The sequence below is a fragment of the Tamandua tetradactyla genome, chromosome 5, assembly GCF_023851605.1.
Source record: "Tamandua tetradactyla isolate mTamTet1 chromosome 5, mTamTet1.pri, whole genome shotgun sequence".
Classification (NCBI taxonomy): Eukaryota; Metazoa; Chordata; class Mammalia; order Pilosa; family Myrmecophagidae; genus Tamandua; species Tamandua tetradactyla.
The window spans coordinates 22291536-22313823 of record NC_135331.1 but is presented as its reverse complement, the minus strand read 5'-3'; the positions used below and the strand labels follow the sequence as shown (position 1 = coordinate 22313823).

At 44.5% G+C, this 22288-nt stretch overlaps 1 protein-coding gene across 14 annotated transcripts in view; it reads left to right on the top strand.

Moving 5' to 3' along the window:
- The window catches only part of ACACB (acetyl-CoA carboxylase beta), a 171332-nt gene that overhangs the window by 38037 nt on the left and 111007 nt on the right, over window positions 1–22288 (top strand). For 9 of the 14 annotated variants that reach the window (XM_077160094.1, XM_077160093.1, XM_077160095.1 and 6 more), the window contains one exon: window positions 1021–1675. In XM_077160094.1, coding sequence (XP_077016209.1) covers window positions 1029–1675 — 647 coding nt within the window. In that variant the 5' untranslated portion in view covers window positions 1021–1028. Of the gene's footprint in view, window positions 1–1020; window positions 1676–13371; window positions 13626–16371; window positions 16767–22288 lie in introns of those variants that run through there. The other 5 variants (XM_077160096.1, XM_077160100.1, XM_077160098.1 and 2 more) reach the window with 3 other exon arrangements.

The window sequence follows — 22288 nt, the reverse complement described above, 5'->3', positions numbered from 1 at the left end:
AGGCAGTTCCCTCCAGCCTCTCCATTACACATTAACTAAAAAGGTGATATCTATATAAATGTGTAAGAATAACCTCCAGGATAACCTCTCTACTCTGTTTGAAATCTCTCAGCCACTGACACTTTATCCTAGCTCATTCTAGGATTTCTGTCCCACGTTGCCAGGAAGGGCCACACCCCTGGGAGTCATGTCCCACATAGAGAGGGGGAGGGCAGTGAGTTTGCTTGTCGTGTTGGATGAGAGAGAGAGATAGTCTTGATCCTTGAAGATGAATATATAATGACACAGCTTTTACAATGTGTCTGTATGATAGTGAAAACCTTGTATCTGATGCTCTTTTTATCCAGGGAATGGACAGATGAGCAAAAAAATAAGGATGAAGAATAAATAGTAGGGGGGGAGTGAAGGGTAAGAAATTGGGTAGATTGAAATACTAGTGGGTGAGAGGGAAGGGTAAGGGATATGCTATTGAATGAGTTTTTTTCTTTTTCCTTTTTATTTCTTTTTCTGGAGTGATGTAAGTGTTCTAAAAATGATCACGTGATGAATACACAACTATGTGATGATATTGTGATTGTACACTATGTTTGGACTCTGCGTGTGTGAAGATTTGTCAATAAAATTTAAAAAAAAAATGCAGACAATATTACGCAATCAAGCAACTTTGTGCGCATTGCCCAGAATGAATAAATTTTAACATTTTACCATTAAAAAAAGTGAGTCCTTCAACATTTTCCCATTTAGTTCTCCCCCTCATGCGCGATTTCTGTGGTGCACGTGTTAATACACTTACATTAGAGGTGAAGGTCTGAGACGCAGAGGGGTGCAGGAACCTGCCCAAGGCCACGGAGCATGCTAACAGCAGGGCTGGGAGAAGAACCCTGTTTGTACTCTCAGCCCAGTGCTTCTCAGCTCTTCCAGCTGCATGCATAGAACACAAATCGCCCCCTGCCCCAGCTCCATTAAGAGAGAACGAATTTGCTTACATAGACCCTAAAATGTCTCTCTTTCGCCTTACAGATTTCTGAATGGTCCTGCTGCTTTTTCTATCTTGTCTGATTTTCTTCTGCCTGAACTTTACCTGGTTGAAAATTTGGCGAACAATGACAGACTCCAAGCCGGTCACTGAGAATAATTCTGAAGCAAGCTTTGTTCAGAGCCAGGAGCCCTTTCCAGCCTCTGACAGCTCAGAGGAACCACTGCAGAAAAACAGTGACAGCGGCTCACCGCCAGAAAGCCCCCAACAGGCCGAACCAGCCTCCCACAGAGGCCCCAAAGATGCCTGTTGGCCGAGAACTTCCTGGCCACCTCCACACCTGAAACCCCCAAGGAAACCCCTTTCCTCCAGTGACCCTCCAGCCTGTGCCAACCTCCCAACCAATGGGACAGTGACTGCGGAGGCCCCAGGAGCCAATGACCTGTCCTCTCCAGCCGGGCCCCGGGGTCCCCGAGCCAGATCCCCCTCCAAAGAAGAGGAGAAGCATGCGCACATCAAAAGGCAGCTGATGACCAACTTCATCCTGGGCTCCTTTGATGACAACTCTTCCGACGAGGATCCTAGCACAGGTTTACACCGAGAGGCTTCCAGGAAGGGCAGCCGGGCCAGCCTGGGGTCCCTGTCCCTTGAGGCTGCTCTGACTGCAGGCGAGCCGGAGACCCTCATCCCCGTCATGAGGTAACCGGGGCGGGGGCAGAGTTGGGGCGGGGCCTGTACCTTCCCCATTCCCTTCTCCCGCTCGGTCAAGCCTTCTGCTGATGTCAACACTTTGGGGGAGGCTGGGGAGCCTCAGACACAGTAGAGGACCCAAGTCTTCCCTCTTTCCTTCCTTCCCAACTTTTCAAATCATTTATTGAGCATCTACTACATATTCAGAGCCCATGCCTGAATGACAGGAAAGACAGGAAACTGTCTTTCTAGAAATATCTCAGTTCAGGTGGGGAAGATGACCTTGTGTGGATAACTAGCTATACCAAAGCCACAAGTGATAGAATCTGGAGGGAGGGACAGTTCTCTCTGAGTCTTGAAGGGGTATTCGTGTGTTTGTTCATTTGGTCGCTCGTTCATTTATTCAACAGGTAGCTAATAAAGGAAAAGCACACCTGCCCCTGGTGATGCCTAAAAAGCAGAATCTTGTATAATGTAATTCACATCCATCAATTTCATTTTGTTGGAACCAAATACCTACAGGTTCCAGGGGTGCAATTGGTGGCTTACTGTTTTTGTTAGCAACTTTTTCCCATCCCCAAATTATGAATGTAATACCGGTAGTTCCAGGTAGAAAATTTGGGAAAGGCAGAAATGTACAGAGAAGACTAAAGTCACCAATCTTCACTCTGCCAGCCAGAATAACCCCTGTTCCCATCTCAGTGTGCCTTCCTTCCAGAGTTTCCCCTCCCTGAGGCATGACAGGATCTCACTGCTTACCCTTTTAAGCATCTCCTGTACTTCCTTTACCAAAATGAGAAAAACTTGGGTGAGGGGTTGAGTTCTTCCTTAGGTACCCGTGTTAAACACCATGAGCTCTTTAACCCTGGTTGCTGGAAATGGGAGCCAGAGAAAAAAGAAAGAAAGAGAAAGAAAAAGCAAAGCATCCCCTGTACTGAAAACCTTTGGGGCAAACTATTTTGAGTTTCTAGAAGGGTTAAAGGAAGAGAAGACTTCAGAGTCTTTGAAGTCGGACCCAGCTGGGTTCAACCCTTGGCTCTGCCCCAACCCACACTCTCACTCCATGACCTTGAGCATGACCTTTCACCTCTCTGGGCCTCAGCCCCTCATCCACAATGGTTAAGTAGAATAACGTTAGTAAAGAATACACAGCATTGGGCTCATACCAGTCACTCAGGAAGCGGCAGATTCCTCTCCAGCTCCTTTTTTGGATCTGCCCTTTGACCACCAGCACCCTTCCTTGTGGGTACCCAGCACCCTGATATACCCAGAGCTTCCTCACCCTCCTTCCTACCTATAGTGTGTACAAATCACCCCATTTATATACAAGGCTGGTGATGAGACAGCCGAGGCTCAGAAAGGTGAAGTTCCTTTCCCAAGAGCACACAGCTAGGAAGAGGCATAGCCAAGTTTCAAGGCCAGGTCTGTGTGAGTGCAAAACCCATGTTCTTTCCATCCTACCAGAGTCTTCTTTTTTCAGGAAGCACCAATGTTCTCTCCTCTCCAAGCCCCTTTCTTTACCTCAATGTGGCAGGGGTTAGGGCAGTTTTTTTACTAAACCATTTCACCCAAAGAAACAAATGTGAGAGCCCATGTTAGGAATGGGTGGGTACCCTGTGTGTGTGTTGCCAGGTTGCACCTTGGATAGGTTGGGGAGGTTGGTTTCTCAACGTAGCTCTAATAGGAAACAAGACAGGATTTGTTTGCTGCTCTCAGGGAGCTATGACCTGGCAGGGAGATGGGAAATGCACAAATAAACAGTTAAACAAGCAAGAGGGTTCCAAGTGGGGCTAATATCAGGAAGGAAATGGTACAGGGAGGGGGACAACTTGAGGGGTACCTGTTTTAGAAAGGGGGGCTCAGGTCAGGGAAGAGCTCTCAGATGAGGGAATGCTCAAGCTAGACCAGGGTGATCTGACAGAATGTTCTGCCTTGATAGAATGTTCTAGAAATGCACTGTCCAATAGGGTAGCTTTGAGTCACCTGGGGTTCCCAAGCACTTGAAATGTGCCTAGTGTGATTGAAAATCTGAGCTTTGGATTTTATTTAATTTTTGTTAACTTCAATTTAAATAGCCCTGTGTAGACAGAACCATTCTAGACCTCATGGATAGAAAGGAACCTGTGTAAATGATTTCTGCAGGTTAATTAAAAAGCCCACAGGCTTGCCAAAATAGTAACAACAGTATTCTTCTTCTATTGTGAGTCTAGGATTCACAAAATGTTGGGAGGATTACATGAATTGATATTTCTAAGGTACTTAGGAAGAGACTAAAGCACTCAAAAATGGTAGGTTAAAAAGTGAGGTAGCATAACTACCTTTGGTGCATTCCAGCCTGTTGGAAATCACACATGCCAGAGTGAGGCTGATATTCTGATATCCTCTGGTAGTTATGGGCCTTGGTATTTGGACATCTTGGGGCTTGCGCCACTGGGAAGCCTGGTGTTGGCATCTCACAAGCCCCCCATTAACTTTTTTCCTTACACCAATTTTGGTCCCTGGGCCAACTCTCTGAAAGGTTGTTGGGAACTGCTACACCCATCCAGTCCTGCTGCAAAGTGTTGCTTTACTAGGGCTACTACTGGTTCTTTTTTCTCTTATGCAGGGTGGAATGTCTTTTCCCTGGGCCCAAAGGTCAAATGTTCAGCCAGATTTCTGGTGTCAGTTATAGAGTGCTGTGTGGGCAGGTCGAACAGTCAGTTGCCTGCAACCAGCTGGAGCATTGATGAAATTTCCCCAAGGCAAATATGGTGAGAAAGAGGCCGTCCCTGCTGGTAGAATCCAGGAAATTCTCTTCATTGCTATTTTCCCTTATAAACTGCTTGGGCAGATCTCCTAGTTTTTTTAAAAAATATTTTTATTGAGATATCTTCATGGACCATTAAGTCCATTCAAAGTACACAATCACAGTATCATCACATAGTTGTTTATTCATCACCATGATAATTTTTAGAAATTTGTCTCTCCAGAAAAAGAAATAAAGAAAAATGAAGCAAACCCCCATACACCCCATACTCCTTACTGTTCCCTTTCATTGACCACTCGTATTATAATCTACATACTTTTTTTACCCCTTAACCCCCCCCCCATTATTTATTTATTTTCTTGTCCTTGTTTTTTCCTCATCTGACCATAGCCTGGATAAAGGGAGCATCAACCATAAGATTTTCAGAGTCACACAGTCACACTGTAAAGCTGTATAGTTATATAATTGTCTTCAAGAATCAAAGCTACCGGAATACAGTTCAACAGTTTTAGGTACTTCCTTCCAACCACTCCAATACACCATAAACTAAAAAAGGATATCTAAATAATACTTAAAAATAACCTCCAGGATAATCTCTCAGCTCTGTTTGAAATCTCTCAGCCACTGAAACTTTAATATCTCTCTTCTCCATTTTGGTCAAGAAGGCTGTTTAAATACCATGGTGTCTGGTCCCTGCTCATCCCCAGGGGTTCTGACCCACGTTGTCAGGAGATTTACATCCCTGGGAATCATGTCCCATGTAGAGAGGAGGACAGTGAGTTCACATGTCAAGTTGGCTTACAGAGAGAGGCCACATCTGAGCAACAAAAGAGGTTCTCTGGGGTTGACTCTTAGGTATAATTATAAGTAAGCTTAGCTTCTCCTTTGCAGGAATAAGTTTCATAGGGGTGACCCCCTAGATCAAGGGCAGCCTATTGGTTTGGTTGTCCCCACTGCTGTGAGAATATCTGCAGTTCCCCAGGTGGGGAAGTTTAATATTTCCTCCTTTCTCCCCAGTCCCTTCAGGGGGATTTGGCATCTGCTCCAATTACTCAGGGATGTACTGGAACATCACACTGACCTGTGTATATCAACAAGATCTCACTCCCTATTCAAGAGTCTATATAATTATGGTGTTCAAATAAACTGACCATACAAGTTAAATTAGATAGTACGCTACCAAAAATAGAAATTTTGCACCAAATAAACATCTGTTCCTTTAGGCTCAGAAATTGGAGCTTCAAAATATAGGCCATATTATCCTTTACCCTGTATTCTGATTTACTTTAGTCCAATCCAGATCAGCTTCGTTCATATCTCTAGTTGGAGTCTGATTGTTTTTTCAACTTTTTAACAGTTGCTGTATGGGGTACTGCTAATTTCATGACTCCAGGGCTCTGAGTCTCTGTGACTCTGAGTCACACAAATACCCGATATTCCAGGGAATGACCAGGTTATACACAAAGAGTTCAGCATCTCAGAATTTAGAAATAATAGTTATGACTCCGGAATAGATGTGACTGCTCTAAGAGCTTACAATCTAGGACCCTTTACAATGGGCCTTAACCTGATATCTCCTGATGTTTTTTTTTTTTTTTTTTTTTTTTTTATTAAGGAAAGACAGAGAGAAGGAAGGAAGGATAGAAGGAAGGAAGGAAGGAAGAAAGGGAAACATTTTCTTGTTTTTATTGTATTTTGTTTCTCCGTATTTTGTTACATGGGCTGGGGCCGGGAATCGAACCGAGGTCCTCCGGCATAGCAGGCAAGCACTTTGCCCGCTGAGCCACCGCGGCCCGCCCTCTCCTGATGTTTTGAGACTCGAGTTTCTGCAGAATGGATGTGGGGAGTAGGGGTTTGGGCTAGTCCAACTCGAGGAACCTTTCCAGCTCTGATCTAACCTCGTTTCAGAGACAGAAAACTTAGGCTGAGGGAGGCCTGGTTGTTCATTCCAGAACAAGCCAGATTAGGAATTCCAGAATTCCAAAATTCTGCGCTCACATGGAAATCACACAAAGGAGTGACATGTATTTGTGGAACTGCCCCTGCCCTTTGCAGGGAGCCACTCAGCCTCCTGTTCTGCCCTGGAAAGCCACCCCACGGCCCAGGCCGGCCCTTTCTTTCTAGGCCACCAGCTGGGAGACTGGCTGAGCATCGGATAGAAATACAAAATGTTTAATTTTGTAGTTGGGAAGGAAGCTCTTTTTGACAGTCTTCAAAGTGGGCTTTTCCTTTGTGCTATGACCTGGGCACCCCAGGACACTCAGCCGCGTCCCCACTCGGGGCCTTTGTACTTACAGTTCCCTCTGAACTGAAGCGCCCCCTTCCTCTGCCTTTCCCAGCAGCGATGTGTGCAGTCCTTCGGAGCCTAGCGCTTACAAGAGTCCACGCTTGGTCTAATGCCCAGCTGTCATTGTCTTGAAATTTTTAAGTTCTGAACAAGGAGCCCCATAGTTTTGTTTCGGTCTGGGCCCTGCAAATTATGTCACTGGACCTGCCTCCGCCCCCACATCTTTGGCCAGCGGGCTCATCTAAGTCCTCTCCTCCTATCCTGCCCCCCTCCCATCTTTAAAGTATCCCTCCACCCCCAATTTCTTGTGCATCACCCTGGTTTGTTGTCTTCACAACGTTTAATCACTCCTGAAGTTAGGTCTTTTATTTCCTTGTTTTTCTTTCTTTCCTTTTTTTTTTTTTTTAATTTAAACTTGATTATTCCCTGTTTCCTCACACTAGATTGCAAGCCCCACAAATACAGGGCTATACATTGCATGGTCTCTGCTTTTCCCCAGTGCCTGGCCTTGTGCTTGTTCATGGTGGAATGTTTTTTAATTCATATTTGCCAAATATATAACTAAAATGAGCAACACAAGTTTGCCAAAGACAGAATTCTGCATTCCCAGGACATGCAAAACACTTGGTGAATGAGTGTGGGAAAGGGTGAATCGATGGAAGGATGGATGGATGGATGGTGTTTTATTGTTGATCTTCAGCAGTAGAATTTTGTTATCATAAAATTATTTTGGCATATATCCTGTGACTTTGCAGACTAGTTCTGGGGTTAAACTCAAATTTTGAATTTTTCTTCTATCTTTAATATTGGTGTAAAAACTCAACTCTTCTACTCCTTTTATCCCCTGTTAAGGGCTGGCTAAGAATATACATCCAATGGCTTTGCATTGTCTGGTCAGGTCTCTTTGCCTTTCCCCTTCCCTTTGGGTTCATCTCAGGACACGGATTGGGACTTGGCTTTTCTTTGGACTTGGAAGCAGTCCCCGAGGATTGGAATTCCCATGCAACCCTTAGAAATGAAACTGATGAGGATGTTACATCATATGGCTAAATAGTTGCTCATATACTATTAAATAAAGGTTATAAAAGGCTACTTTTTAAAAATTAATCTATTTTTTAAAAAAATTAACAACAAACAAAAACATTAATATATGTTCATTCCGTTCTGCATATGTAATCAGTAATTCACAATATCATCACATAGTTGCATATTCATCATTTCTTAGAACATTTGTATCAGTTCAGAAAAAGAAAAAGACAACAGAGAAAGAAATAAAATGAAAACAGAAAATAAAAATTATACATACCATACCCCTTACCCCTCGCTTTCATTGATCACTAGCATTTCAAACTAAATTTATTTTAACATTTGTTGCCCCTATTATTTATTTTTATTCCATATGTTCTACTCGTCTGTTGACAAGGTAGATAAAAGGAGCATCAGACACAAGGTTTTCACAATCACACAGCCACGTTGTGAAAGCTATATCATTATTCAGTCATCATCAAGAAACATGGCTACTGGAACACAGCTCTACATTTTCAGGCTTTTCCCTCCAGCCTCTCCATTTCATCTTGAATAACAAGGTGATATCTACTTAATGCGTAAGAATAACCTCCAGGATAACCTCTCGACTCTGTTTGGAATCTCTCAGCCATTGCCACTTTGTCTCATTTCACTCTTCCCCCTTTTGGTCGAGAAGGTTTTCTCAATCCCTTGATGCTGAGCCTCAGCTCATTCTAGGGTTTTTTTCAATCCCTTGATGCTGAGTCTCAGCTCATTCTAGGATTTCTGTCCCACGTTGCCAGGAAGGTCCACACCCCTGGGAGTCATGTCCCACGCAGAGAGGGGAAGGGTGGTGAGTTTGCTTGTTGTGTTGGCTGGAGAGAGAGGCCACGTCTGAAACTTTATATGAATAATCATATCTTCTGTGCTGAAATTTTGAGGTAATGTGTGACATAAAACTTTACCTTTTTTTGACCATTTTATCATGTAATATATTATATGTGCAAAGCAAAGAAAGAAAAAAGCAATAATTTGCAAAGTACTCTTCAACAAGTAGTTACAGGACAGATCCCAGAGTTTGTCATGGGCTACCATTCCATTATCTCAGATTTTTCCCTCTAGCTGCTCCAGAATATAGGAGGCTAGAAGGAATAAATATTTTATCATCATCATAATTAACTTTTTTTCTTATGAAAAATAACATATATACAAAAAAGCAAGAAATTTCAAACCACAGCACAACAATTACCTGTAGAACAGGTTTCAGCGTTTGGTATGGGTTACAATTCAACAATTTTAGGTTTTTACTTCTAGCTGCTCAAAGATGCAGATACAAAGAGAAATATCAATTTAATGATTCAGCAATCATATTTGTTTGTTATGTCAACCTTCTCTGTATGACTCCACCATCACCTTTAATCTTTCTATCCCACTCTTCAGGAGTATTTGAGCTATGGCCTTTCTAAATTTTTCATCTTGGAAGGGGCTGTCAATAACATGGGGTTGAGAGATGGAACAAAAAGCTTTACTTAAAAAAAAAAGTACACATTGGGCCCTGGGACATGCTCAGGACCGTCCCTGGTGAGCAAAGACAGAAAAATGCTTGTACTTAATAATTATGTGTGCGTGTGTGTGTGTGTGTGTCTTGAGAGATTGCTTCCAAAGGGTTTGTTGATCATTGTCTTTATGTGGTATGCTTATGAGTAAATTAAAAAATTCCCCACATTTTCTAGATTTCTGCTCTTTTATCATGGTTATAGCAAGTTTTACAATGTCTAATAATAAAACGTTAAAAAATATGGGGAGAAGAAGTGAACCAGTCATCTCACTCCCTAGACCAGGTAACTGCAGCCTCTTCCAGGGGACTGTCAGCTGCTCCTCACAAGATGATCTTAAGACCAGAGCACCAGCCTCCTTGGCGGATGCCAACCAGAGACCCTTGTGTGAACTTTGCCGCCTAATGGTACTCAGTGCTTTGAGTGCTGGGACAGCCCCCTTGCCTACCTAATCCACTAACTCTGAGGGTTAAAGACCTGAGTTCCTGCAAGGACACTTCCACACGCCTAACTCGTTCTTTCCATCAGTGGGAAGGGTCAGGGAATGCAGAGTAACCATTAAGCCACGTGACCTTGGGGGTATCACATCCTCTTGGGAGCTGGACTAGATACTCCAAATATTTTGTGGCTCTAGCAATCTGTAGTTTTGTTCTTTTGGTTGTGGGTGTGTATGTGCAGGGGGCTGGGAGACAGGGGGAAGGGAGCAGCTTAGAAATTGGGAAAAGTTTGTTGATTTAGAACCATTTGTCCTGGGTAAATTCCTGCAGATGGCCTGGGCTCTAAGGCAAGACTGAGGACCAGCTCACAGGTGAAATGGGCAAATGGAGAAGCTCAGACTTGCCCCATCTAGTCCTTGGCTTAGGAGAATTTATCATAGTCCTGCTGGGTTTCTATCACTAGGGTTGGCATTGTGGATGCATGGAGTGAGAAGAGCCCCTGCCTTCAGGTATCCCAGGGCTAGGGGTCTGAGAACCACAAGCCCCGAGCACGTCCTATGATAAGCCGAGAGGGTAGTGGAGGTTATGAGCACAGATGCTGGAGGCTGACAGAGCAGCTGGCATGCTGCCTCCTCCACTTAGCCATCGTGTGACTTGGGGTCAGGCTGCTACTTTTCTGTGCCTCATGTCCTCTGAAAATGGGGTCGGAGTGGCACCTACCTCCCAGGGCTGGAGTCAGGCTTGAGTGCATTACTCTGAGCAAGGCTTTAAAGCAGTGTCCTCAACGCTGTCATCGTCATTAAATAAGATGCACAGCATCTTAGGAAGGGCGCAGGACCCAGGGTCAGACAGGTCTGGGTTGAAGTCTCAGACCAGCCCGCTGACCTCTCTGGGCTGCATTTCCTCCTCCATCCCCGCAGGATAACTGTGTGTCTGCCTCACAAAATTGTTGGGATCGCTTGGGAGGACTTAGCTTGCACCGGCCATCCAGAGTTGGCTCAACTGCCATCAGTTGAATGGGCTCCAGCCGGCCGGGCATATGCCTTTAAGATGGGGCAACGGTGTCCCCGGAGGAGGAAGTGGGATTGGGAAGGCAATGAGATGTCCTAGATGAAAGGATGAAGTGCAGAGCAGCACACCAGTGCTGGGTCTTCCCTCATGCTACTTCCCAAACCCCTCATTTCCATGTTGGGTTAACAATGCAGTGACCCCAGGTTATGAAGGAAGGGTGGGTCCCTGTTCCACAGGTATCAAAACAGGAGAATAGCTCAGGGACCTGTTATTGCACTCTGTCTCCCTGACTCCCTGCTCCTTTTCATTCATCTTGCGCCTTTTCCATCAGCTCTGAGTACTAAGCAGGTCATAAAACCTCAGATTGTCTACAGATGTTTTTTATTATTCTCTGAATGGAATGCCATTCTATAATGTGTTTATTTATTAATTCATTTGTTTATTTAGGAAGCGGCTGGCAGAAACCCCATTTTAAAATCTCTTTAGCTCCTAAAATATTTTCCAGGAGCTTGGGAGAAAGCGGGTCCCTCTCTCTGAGTTGTTGTATTTTGGAATGGGCACTGAAGCTTGGGGGGAGGTTGGCTATTAAATTAATTCAGGGTTAAGAGTAACCAAATCTTACTTTTTCAACCCCCTGCTTAAGCATCAGTATCTTGTTTTAGAAAAATCTTTCATTTCTGCTCTATACTGAGTGTAACATTCTACATACAGAAAGGGATTATTCTGTTTTATTTTTCTTTTTGTGAAAGCACATCACAGGGGGATGGCTTTGTAGATCCAAAGGGAGTGGAGAGAAGGGGTTTGTCTGACGTCACTCAGTGGGCGGGGCTGAAGCCAACCCTTCCGTACATCTTTCCTCCAGGCTGCTCCTCACTTGTCTGTGCATTTTCTTTTTGATTGTGTGTATGTATGTGTGTATTGTCATTGATCTGGGGTTTCCCTGTGCAATACTAATGAGCTAAATGTAGCCTTTGTTAAGTTTGAGAAGAAGGGTTTGTAGCACAAGACTGCAACTATAGCCAAATTTGAGCTGTTTCCTCAAAAATCCCAACTGCCCAATTGCTCACGTCTGCATAAGGGCGCATAAGTGTGGACATTATTCCTTCCTAGTCCAAGTCATTATCACTCTGATGAAATGAAAACCTGACCCATCTAAGAGACTTTCCTTTCTCAAGAGCCCAGGGTAAAAGCTGTCACGATGGATATCTAAGCAGAGATGTTAAAATGCCCACACAGTGTTCCAAGGAGTTTGGGGTTTGGGCAGTAGAGACTAAAAAAGTAGAGTGATGCCCAGTGGGCGGCTCTTTCCCACACAGTCCTAACTGACGTTGGGTTGTATAGGGTGTTTCGAAATCCTTTCATTGCCTTTTTGCTTTCCATTTTATTTCTATTTCAGTCACTCTCTATTTTGAGATGGTTAAATTTCAATTGGATCACTCGGGGGCTGGATACTTTTTTGGTTTCAGTTTGACACTGTCAAAAAGGAGTCAGCCTAACGTGGATTTCTTTTATGGAGGGAGTGAAGACAAGGCCATGTAGGACATTCTAGAAACTCTGAAAAACTAAGAATTTTGCTCACTTGTTTTTTAAAAAACATTTTATTATTATTTTAAACCTGCTGCTGAAATGTTATTTAATATACGGTTAGAGCACAGCTAAACAGTGCCCTCTGCCAGGGCTGCTAATGCCACTCCAGGAAGTTATTGTTCACATCGTGACCATGTGACTACCACCCTCTGGAGATGTGAACCTGCTTGTGCATTCTGAAGGGCATTTGCACTCATGTACATTATTTTTTGTTTGCTTCTTTTTGTGATGCACATAGGTTGCATTTATTATTATTGCAGTTTTTCTAGGCAGTGCTTTGGATCCTTTATATTTACTGTAACTACTTGGAGAAGCATTCATTCATTCATTCATTCGAACTGGGGTCAGTTTGTCTGGGTTCAAATCACCAGCTCTGTGACCTTGGGCAACCCACTTTACAGTTCTAGACGTCAGTGTCCTCATCTGAATTACGGGGATAAAAATGTAGGATTTTTGTGAGGATTAAATGAGATAAAGACACAAAGGAGCCCTCAGTAAGTGTTCATTAGTCCCATCAGGTGTGTATTTCGGCCCGCTGTCTTCCCTCCACTCTAGTAGGGGACCCAGGTGGTCTAAGGTGGGTCCAAGAAGCTCACCGGGGCCGGGGATGCGGTGGGCAGGTGGATGAAGCAGACGCATAATTTGGGGAAGAGAAAGGATAACTAGAAGCAGGAATTTGGAAGCCCAAAGTTGACCACAGGGAGGGGGCGTTTAACAGGCACAGTGGTGGGATCTGACTCATTTTACATTTCCTGTATTTTCCACCACTTCCCTCTTGTCTGTGTATTCAAACATATTATTTGCTTGAGATTTTCCCCCGGCTGCCAACGTGCCAGAGCATTCCATCCTAGGACTTTTCTTCTCCAGTCTGGGAGCTGGGGGGAAGTAGCGGAGTGGTTTTTAATAGCGCCCCCCCACCCCCTCCACGCTGTACCCACCCGTCCACTCGAGTTCTGGCCCTCCGCCCAAGGTCAGCGGTGGCGCAGCGATTGGCCGGTCTGGGGAGGCGTGGCCGGGGGCGTGGCCGGGGCGGGTGCGTCAGTCTCCGCCACTTGCGCGCAGTTCGGGATGGAGAAAGCGCAGTGCGGAGTTCGGGACCCGCTGGCGGCGGCTGCGGCGGCGGAACCCCACCCGAGGCGCGGAAGGACTGCGCTTCCAGCTCGCTGTCGAAACTTGGCGATTCTGCTGGGGCCCGGGCCCGGGGTCTGCTTCATAGGGGTAGAGGGTGCACGCTGTGCACCCCAGCAAGAGCCTGGGTGGGATTGGCCGGCGGGGCGGTCAACATGAGTCCGGCCAAGTGCAAGGTCTGTTCCCCTGATCGCAAAGTAAAGTAAGTAAGCCTGTTGCTTTCTTTAATAACGGCCGTTTCGAGTTATCTTCTACAAACTTGTGCAGTCCCCAGGCGGTGTGTCCTTTTGCCCCTTCCCCTCTTGGTCCCCGCTCTACACACACCCCCGCCCCAAGGAAATGCCGGGTTCACTTTGGCTGCTGGGGAGCTGCAGCAGCCATGCAAGCACTTTAGGCCTTGGCGGGGGAAGAGGAGGGAGGAGAAAGAATCGGGGCGGATTTGACAGTGGCGTTCGGTGGAGGAGGGCGCTCCGAGTTTATACAGGTGCCTCCATACCAACCTGTTAGTTGGGGGTGGGCGGTGGGGGGGTGGGGGGCACCTCTTCCTCTCCTTTCCCTTTGAGAAAGGTGTTTGTGATCGTGGGAGACGGGTCTTTTTGGACATAAGTGTTCTGAGTGCTTCTGAGCCCACACCTGGTTAATTTCTTTTAATTTGTGTCTTCATTTTATTGCACTAAAAAAAAAAAAATTGCCGAGTGATACTATTGTTGAAAATTTAGAAAATTACTGATAAGCAAAATGGAGCAAAAACCACCCATAATTCCACCTCCCATGGTTATTAACAGTTGTATGTCTTTGCAGCCTTTTTTTTTCTATGCAGATATGTTTTAATTTTAAACTTGAATTATACAGATCAGATTTTGTCACTTTTTACTCAATATTAACTATTCTACTGCTAGGATTGGCAGTCTATGGCCCAGTGCCTGAGAGCTAAGCCTGATTTTTACATTTTTAAAAGGTTGAAAAAAATCAAAATAATATTGTTTTGTGACACACGAAAATTAACATGATATTCAAAGTTCAGTGTCCATAACTAAAGTTTTATTGGAACGCAGCCATACTCATTCATAGATGTATTCTGGATGGCTCATTTTGTGCTTCAAAGGCAGAATTGGGTAGTTGGAGAGAGACTAGTCTGGCCCACAAAACCTGAACCATTTTCTATCTGGCCCTTTACAGAAAAAGTTTGCCGGTCCCTGTTCTATGAGATGCTTTTTATTGGTTCCACTGTGTTCCTTTAAGTGGGTACACCTTAAAATGCAAAACCAACCCCCCGCCCCACTGATGAATATTAAGGCTATTTCTCTCTATTTTTTCTTTTTTTCCTGCTATTATAAACAGCACAGCAAAGAGCACTTGGTAGCCAAGTCTCTGCCTCAATATTTTGCTATTTCCTTAGGATAAATCTACCTGGTACATAAACATTCTGTGTGCAGCCTGCATTGGGAGCAGGAAGGGACATGAAAATGTCTGGGATACATGACCTCTGCCCTCCAGGAAACTGCTGATCTTGTGGGAAGAGCCTGATGTTATCTCAGTAATTTGAATTCAAGATGGACAGATACAATACTAATTACTCCCCAATCCTAGGGTGCTTCTGATGTGCCCAGCTGAGCACTGTGGGCGTGACCTCATGTCACCTTCATGACACCACCAGGGGGTGCTAGGTGGGTGCCATCGCACCCACTTTATTTCCTTTTAAAAAATTTTATAATGATAACTAATGTACAACATAACATTTCCCATTTTAACCACTTTTGGGTGTACAATTCAGTGATGTTAATTATATTCGCAATGTTGTGCCACCATCACCACCTTCTATTACCAGACCTTTCCTATCATCTCAAGCAGCAACTTATCTCTCCATTCCCCCTCCTTGCTGCCCCTGGTAATCTGTAATATACTTTCTGTCTCTGTAAATTTGCTTATTCAATTTTATTCTTATCAGTGAGATCACACAATATTTGTCCTTTTCTGTCTGGCTTCTTTCATACAGCACGAGGTCTTCAGGGTTCAGCTATATTATTGACTGCTTTGGAATTTCCTTCCTTTTTATGGCCAGATGATATTCCATTGCATGGATGTGCCATATTTTGTTTATTCATTTGCCCATTGATGGACACTTGGCTTGCTTCCATCTTTTGGCAATTGTGTGTCATCCCCATTTTACAGATAAGAAATTGAGGCCTCCCCCCTCAGGGGTGGAAGGGCAGAAGTGGCTTCAGAGGGCCCACTCTATAGGCTTTCCTGCTATGAGAGAGGCATGAGTACCCTGCTCAAATAAAACCCTTTATCTTTGAAAATTAGGGGACCCTCCTAGTGTTGGAAGAGTTGGAGGCCTAAAGGACTCAACTGTGAAACCAAAAAGTTACTGTGGTTGGAGCATCCAGGGGAAATGAAAGCTCTTGGAGCTGGAAGGGTCTCAGACATTGTTTAGCGCCAGAGATGGGGTAGTCAAGGTTCAGAAAGGATAAGAGCCAGCCAGACAGAAGGAAGGCTGGACATTGAACACTCTTCACGAGGACCCTCCTTGGAGTGCTGATGGCTAAGTCTGAGCAAAGTTCCCATAGAGGGGCGGGGAGCTGGGATTTGGTCTTTCTCGCACATTAAGTCTTTCATGGCATTTCTTACACATTTGAGGCCCTAATCCAGTTCCTCTCCCCCCAACACGTAAGTCCTTGAGTGTACCCAAATCGGGCCATGTGGTCTCCAGAGCCTACAGTTTCCTTCTGATCCATAAAACTGTTTACACAAAAGGCGTAACATAGAAGTCTTCAATCATGTTTAATTGCACACTTTAAATCCCAAGGAAGACATTTCTCAAATGACTTTAATCCAAAAGAATAAACTTGCAAGGAATTGGAATTGTCCTGGTAGATCCAGGACATAAAGTCACCGTATTCTTGATTATCTGAAGACACTTTGGTGACTGACTGTTCATCTCTTAGCTTATGAAGTTGGTGCTGCTAAAAGAATGGAATTAGACAACTGACTCTGCTGCTCAGCCACTGCGTGATCTTGAGCAAGTGCCACGAAACCTTCCAACCTTGGTTTCCTCATCAGTTAATGGGGATAAACAAGAGGGTCTTTCTCGTGTACTTGGGACTCTCTGGGCCTGCAGCCAAACATTGTGCCTGGTACCCCAGCTCTCCGGAGGTACCTGGGTCAGCACAAACATCAATATTAAGTGGTAACAGGGACACTTCTGTTGCGAAAGAGACCTCCGGAGTCGAGAGGATTTGGAGTCCTGTCACGGAGGCCTTAACCGTCCAGCTAAAAATCCAAAGCTGACAACAAGTAGGCAAGATCCCGAAGGCTGAGCGGCGTTCCTTACAGCGTTGAGGTATGTCGGAGTTCAGAGAGGGGGGACGTGAATGCAGGTGGGAGGGCTTGGTGGAGGGCTTCTTGGGAGAGGTTCAAGTGGGGTGGGATGAAATGAGTTTGTTGGGGGGCAGCAAGGAGAAGGAGCCTGGTCTTCAGTGAATTCCACCAGACCCCATGATGAAGTGTTGTCACTGGTTTGGGAATTCTGCTCGGAACCAAAGCCAGCAGCCTATATTGAAGTGTTGGATTTAATTAGTCTGAGGAAGGAGATCTAGATTGCATTTTTAACTTTTTATTTTGAAATGATTTAAGACTTACAGGAAAGTTGTAGAAACAATCCAACCCCATAGAACGCCACATCGTGCTTCCCCCCAGATACCCATATCTACCAGTTTTAACATTCTGCTACCTTTGCCCTCTGCTGTTTTCATTCCATCTATCTATCGTTTATCCACCTATCCATCTGTCTGTTTTCTGAACATTTGAGAACAAGTTGCACGTCCTGTACTCCTGGAACATATAATACTTCCATGTACATCTGCTCCCAACAAACATATCCACTTGTGTAATCACCTTCTGTGCAGTTATCAAGTTCAAGAAATTGAGCAATGATATAAAACCTACCATCTGTATTCTCATTTTTTCTTATGTCCCAGTAGTGTCCTTTTCAGCCTTTTCTCCTTCATTCCCTAATCCCGTCCTGTATCATGTATTATGTTTCATTGTCATTATCTCTTTAGTTTCTCCCTCTTTTATTTATTTATTTATTTATTTTTGTATGCTGTATGGCGGGGTCACGTTCCATTATTTTTCCATGTGAGTATCCCGTTATTGCAGCACCATTTGCTCAATTTTTGTTTGTTTGGTTTTTTGGGAAGTGCATGGACCGGGAATCAAACCCGCTGAGCTACCCTTCTACCCCCTTTTTTATTTTGAATTATGGAAACATAACTTAGGTCTTCCCATCCCAGCTCCTCCCCAGTGTACCATTCAGTGGGATTATCGCAGTCACAGTGTTACAGTCCCCTCACCACTATCCATTATCCTAATTGGAAACCCTATACTCGTTTTCCGTGTACTCCCCATTACCCCGGCCCCCCACCCCTGGCCACCTGTACTCTACTTTCTGTCTCTGTGCCTTTTCACATGCTCTGATATTTTCTTCGTGGTTACCAAGGGGCTTAAATGTCACATCCTACTTCTATAAAATCTTGTTTGCTTTGATGCCAACTTAACTTCAATAGTATACATAGACTATGTTCCTATACTCTGCTGTCACTCCAGCATTATGTTGTCACAAATTATATATTTATATATTAAATATTTATATTTAATGTTTTGAGTCCAAAACCGTTGATTTATCATTACATTTTTTGCATTTGCCTGTTAGGTCCTGTAGAAAGTAAGAAGTGGAGTTACAAATCAAAAATACATCATTACTGGTAATTACATTTATCCATGTCATTGTTTTTATAGGAGATCTTTATTTCTTAATGTGGCTTCAGTCAGTTGTCTAGTGTTCTTTCCTTTCTACCTGTAGAACTCCTTTTAGCATTTTTTGTAGGGACGATCTAGTGATGGCAAAGTCCCTTAGCTTTTATTTATCTGGGAATGTCTTAGTTCCCTTCTCATTTCTGAAAGACAGTTTTGTAGGATAGATAGTTCTTTGTTGGCAATTTTTTGCATTCAGCACTTTAAATGTGTCTTCCTAGTGCCTTCTGTTTCCATGGTTTCTGATGAGGAATCAACACTTTATTGAAGCTCCTTTATATGTGACACTTTACTTTTCTCTTGTGGCTTTCAGACTTCTCTTTATCTTTGGCTTTTGATTATGACATGGCATGGTGTGGGTCTCAGAGTTCATCTCGTTTGGAGTTCATGGAGTATCTTGAATGTGTACGTGTATGTCTTTCATTAAATTGGGGAAGTTTTCAGCCATTATTTCTTTGAGTGTTCTCTCTGCTCCGTTCTCTCTTCTTCTGGGACTCCCACAATGCATATATTGGTATTTCTTACAGCCAGCAGTCCCTTTATCCTGCTTTCCCACAGTGTTCTGTAAGAGAGCTCTGAGCTGTCTTCTCCACACAGGGCGTGTTCCAAGATGGCGACTCCCTCAGCCACCACCAGCAGATTGGGCCGCACATACATGCCCCCAGATTGTGTGCGAGGGTTACTCTACTCCCTGTCGAGCCAGGACCAATGACTCATCCTGGGAGTGGGGGCTGGCTCTGTGCTGGGCTGGTGGCAGAGGGGCCAGTCAAAGCGCCACGAGATCCTACCACTTTTAAGTAGACTTTTTCTTGATTTGATGATCACCCTCCTGCTACAGTCCTTTTACTGTTTTCTGAGAAAGGTATTTCTGCCAGTTAGTGCCCGTGGTTCAAAGCTTCTGTGGGAGGTAGAGCCCTGCAGCATCTCATTCCGCCATCTGGATGCGGGATATATTTTACAGCTCCTTATGTGATGATGGGCTGTGCAGTCAGGGTTGGAAATCCGTGTTGGAAACTGCCTAACTCAGGGGTCAGCAGACTGTTTATGTAAAGAGCCAAAGAGTAAATATTTCAGGCTTTGAAGGCCATACGGTCTCTGTCACAACTACTCAACTCTGCTGTTGCAGGGTGAAGACTGCCATAGACAATCCATAAATGAATGGGCATGGTTGTGTTCCTAGTTCAGCTTTGTTTACAGACACTAAAATTTGAATTTCATGTGTCACAAAATGTATTTGTATTTTTCTTACCCATTTAAAGTAGTAAAAACCATTCTTAGCCCATGGTCTACACAAAAAGCTGGTGGTGGGCTGGATCTGGCCCTTGGGCCATTGTTTGCGGAACCCTGGCCGAACCTAAGTGGCCATCCCAGAAGGCATTGATGGGCTGATGGCCTCAGAAATTTCCGAGGGTCCAGTCATCTGGGAGCCCAGTTTGGTGCTGTCTGAAAGATAAGTTTAAAGTTATCAGCCTTCGCTGCACTATACAATGTCCTTTCTTGCTGACTTGCTTGGGAATAATAGTAAGGTGTGGCTTGCAAGCATTGCATGGCTCAAGAGCTGCCTCGCTCCCATCAGCCCAGCAGCTCTCAGCAGTTAGTAAAATTGCTATCTTAATTTTAAATTTTTATTGATACAACAACGTACATACTTTCTTAACATACAAACATTCCATACATGGTGTACAGTCAGTGGTTCACAATATTCAGAATATGAATATACATAGTTGTGTATTCATCCCCATGATCATTTTTTAGAACATTTGCATCACTCCAGAGAAATAAAAAGAAAAAAGAAAAAACTTATACATACGATACCCCTTCCCCCTCCCTTTCATTGACCACTAGTATTTCCATCTATCCAATATAAATATTTTTTAATTTTAACATTTGTTCCCCCTATCATTTATTTATTTTTAATTCATACGTTTTACTCATTTCAATTTTTTTTGCATGGGTAGGCACCGGGAATTGAACCCGGGTCTCCGGCATGGCAGGCGAGAACTCTGCCACTGCGCCAGTATTGCCAGCCCTGTTTTACTCATCTGTCCATACTATAGATTAAAGGAGCATCAGACACAAGGTTTTCACAATCATATAGTCACACTGTGAAAGCTATATCATTATACAATCATCTTCAAGAAACTTGACTATTGGAACACAGCTGAACAGTTTCAGGCAGTTCCCTCTAGCCTAATAAACCTTAATCTAATAAGGGGATATATATATATATAATGCATAAGAATAATATCCAGGATAGACGCTCAACTCTGTTTGGAATCTCTCAGCCACTGACACTTTATTTTGTCTCATTTCTCTCTTCCCCCTTTTGGTCAAGAAGTCTTTCTCAATCCCTTGATGCTGAGTCCCAGCTCATTCTAAGATTTCTGTCCCACATTGCCAGGGAGGTTTACACCCCTGGGAGTCATGCCCCATGTAGAGAGGGGGAGGGTGGTGAGTTAGCTCGCCATGTTGGCTGAAAGTGACGCTATCTTTGTTTTGCAAAAGGAGAAAGGATAAGGGATTTCATGTAGATCATGTGTTGCTGGGCTGGGTAATGTCAGTGCCAGAGCCTGATGTCCCCACTCCCGGGCTCCTGTAATAGCCCCTACTGAGAGCCATAAGAGCTGACATGTCCCAGGTCTTTCTGTGGTCACAGCCCTGGACACCGGTCCTATGAGGCAGATACTATGGTTATTAATATTTTCACCCTATAAAGAAAGTGAGGCGGAGAGTATTGGAGAACCTTTTCTAAGAGTACACAGATCGCAAGTGGTAGATTGCAGATTCAGAGCTTGAGAGGAGGGCTTCATTCTACCAGTCTAATAGAGCCTTGACATTTGACATTTGGGGCCAGATGGTTCTTTGTTTTAGGGGCTGTCTTGTGCATTGCAGGGTGTTGAGCAGCATCCCTGGCCTCTACCCGCTGGATGTCAGACGCACCTTCCAACTTGTGATCACGAAAAATGTCCCCAGATATTGTCCAGTGTCCTCTGGGGAGCAACATAGGCCCCCAGTTGAGAACCACCTGGTTATGCATACCGCCTTGCAAATGCAACTGCTTGTTTTTTAAAGATTAAATGGGCATCTCTTTATCTCAAATATCTTTCTAGATTAAAATTAGATTCTGGGAGTCAGGCAGATTGGGACTGGAAGCCCAGCTCTGCCACCTGTCATCTGCGTGGCTTGAGGTACGTTCTTTGGCCTGTCTGAGCTTCCTTTCCCTTATTGTGAAAGGGTTGTGAGGATTGAGTGAGAAGCCCCGTCCATAGTGGGCCTTTGAGAAGTACTTATTTCCTCCTGTCCCTGTACAGTTCTGCCTGGTCTTGTGCCTGGTCAGCTAACCGTGTTTGGTGTTTGGCGGACACCATCTGTTGCATAGTTGATTGAACCTGAAGCCATTTCCAGAGTCACTATAAGGAATGAGAATAAAGATGGAAAAAGCCAAGATGGCAAAATAGGAAGTTATAATACTCCATTCATCCTCCAGGACAGCTAGCAAACAGTCAGAAACTGTCCTTAATAGCTGTTCAGGAGCTCCAGAGACCGGAAGAACACTGTGCACCATGTAGGGAAGGGCAGAAGGAAGAGACTGATAAGCTGTGGTGAAGATCTGTGAGTAGATATCTCCGTGCTGTGGAACCGGTGCCCATCCCCCACTGCTGTGGCAGGTTGCCTCAGGAGCTGCTCCTTGGCCAGACATGGAGTCCTCTTTCCCAGGAACAGGGTAGAGGGCACAACTGGGTTTTGATTGCAGCTTTTGATTTGCTAATTCAAATTCGGATTGCTGGGTTCCAGCTCCAAGGACAAATACAGTTTCACCTCACCCTGGCCAAAACACCCCTGGCAGGGATGGAGTCAGTTGAGAACTAAAGGCACAGTACCACCATGGGACGCCAGGGAGTGCTGGCTGAAGAGCCGCATCTGCTGGGCAGGCCAGGAAAGCACAGATCTGGGGGAGCCATCAGAGAGAAGGTGGGCCTCCTTCCAGGTCTCCTTCCCAAGGTCCTTGGGACTGATTTACATCATAGTCCCTGATTTACATCTCCTTTG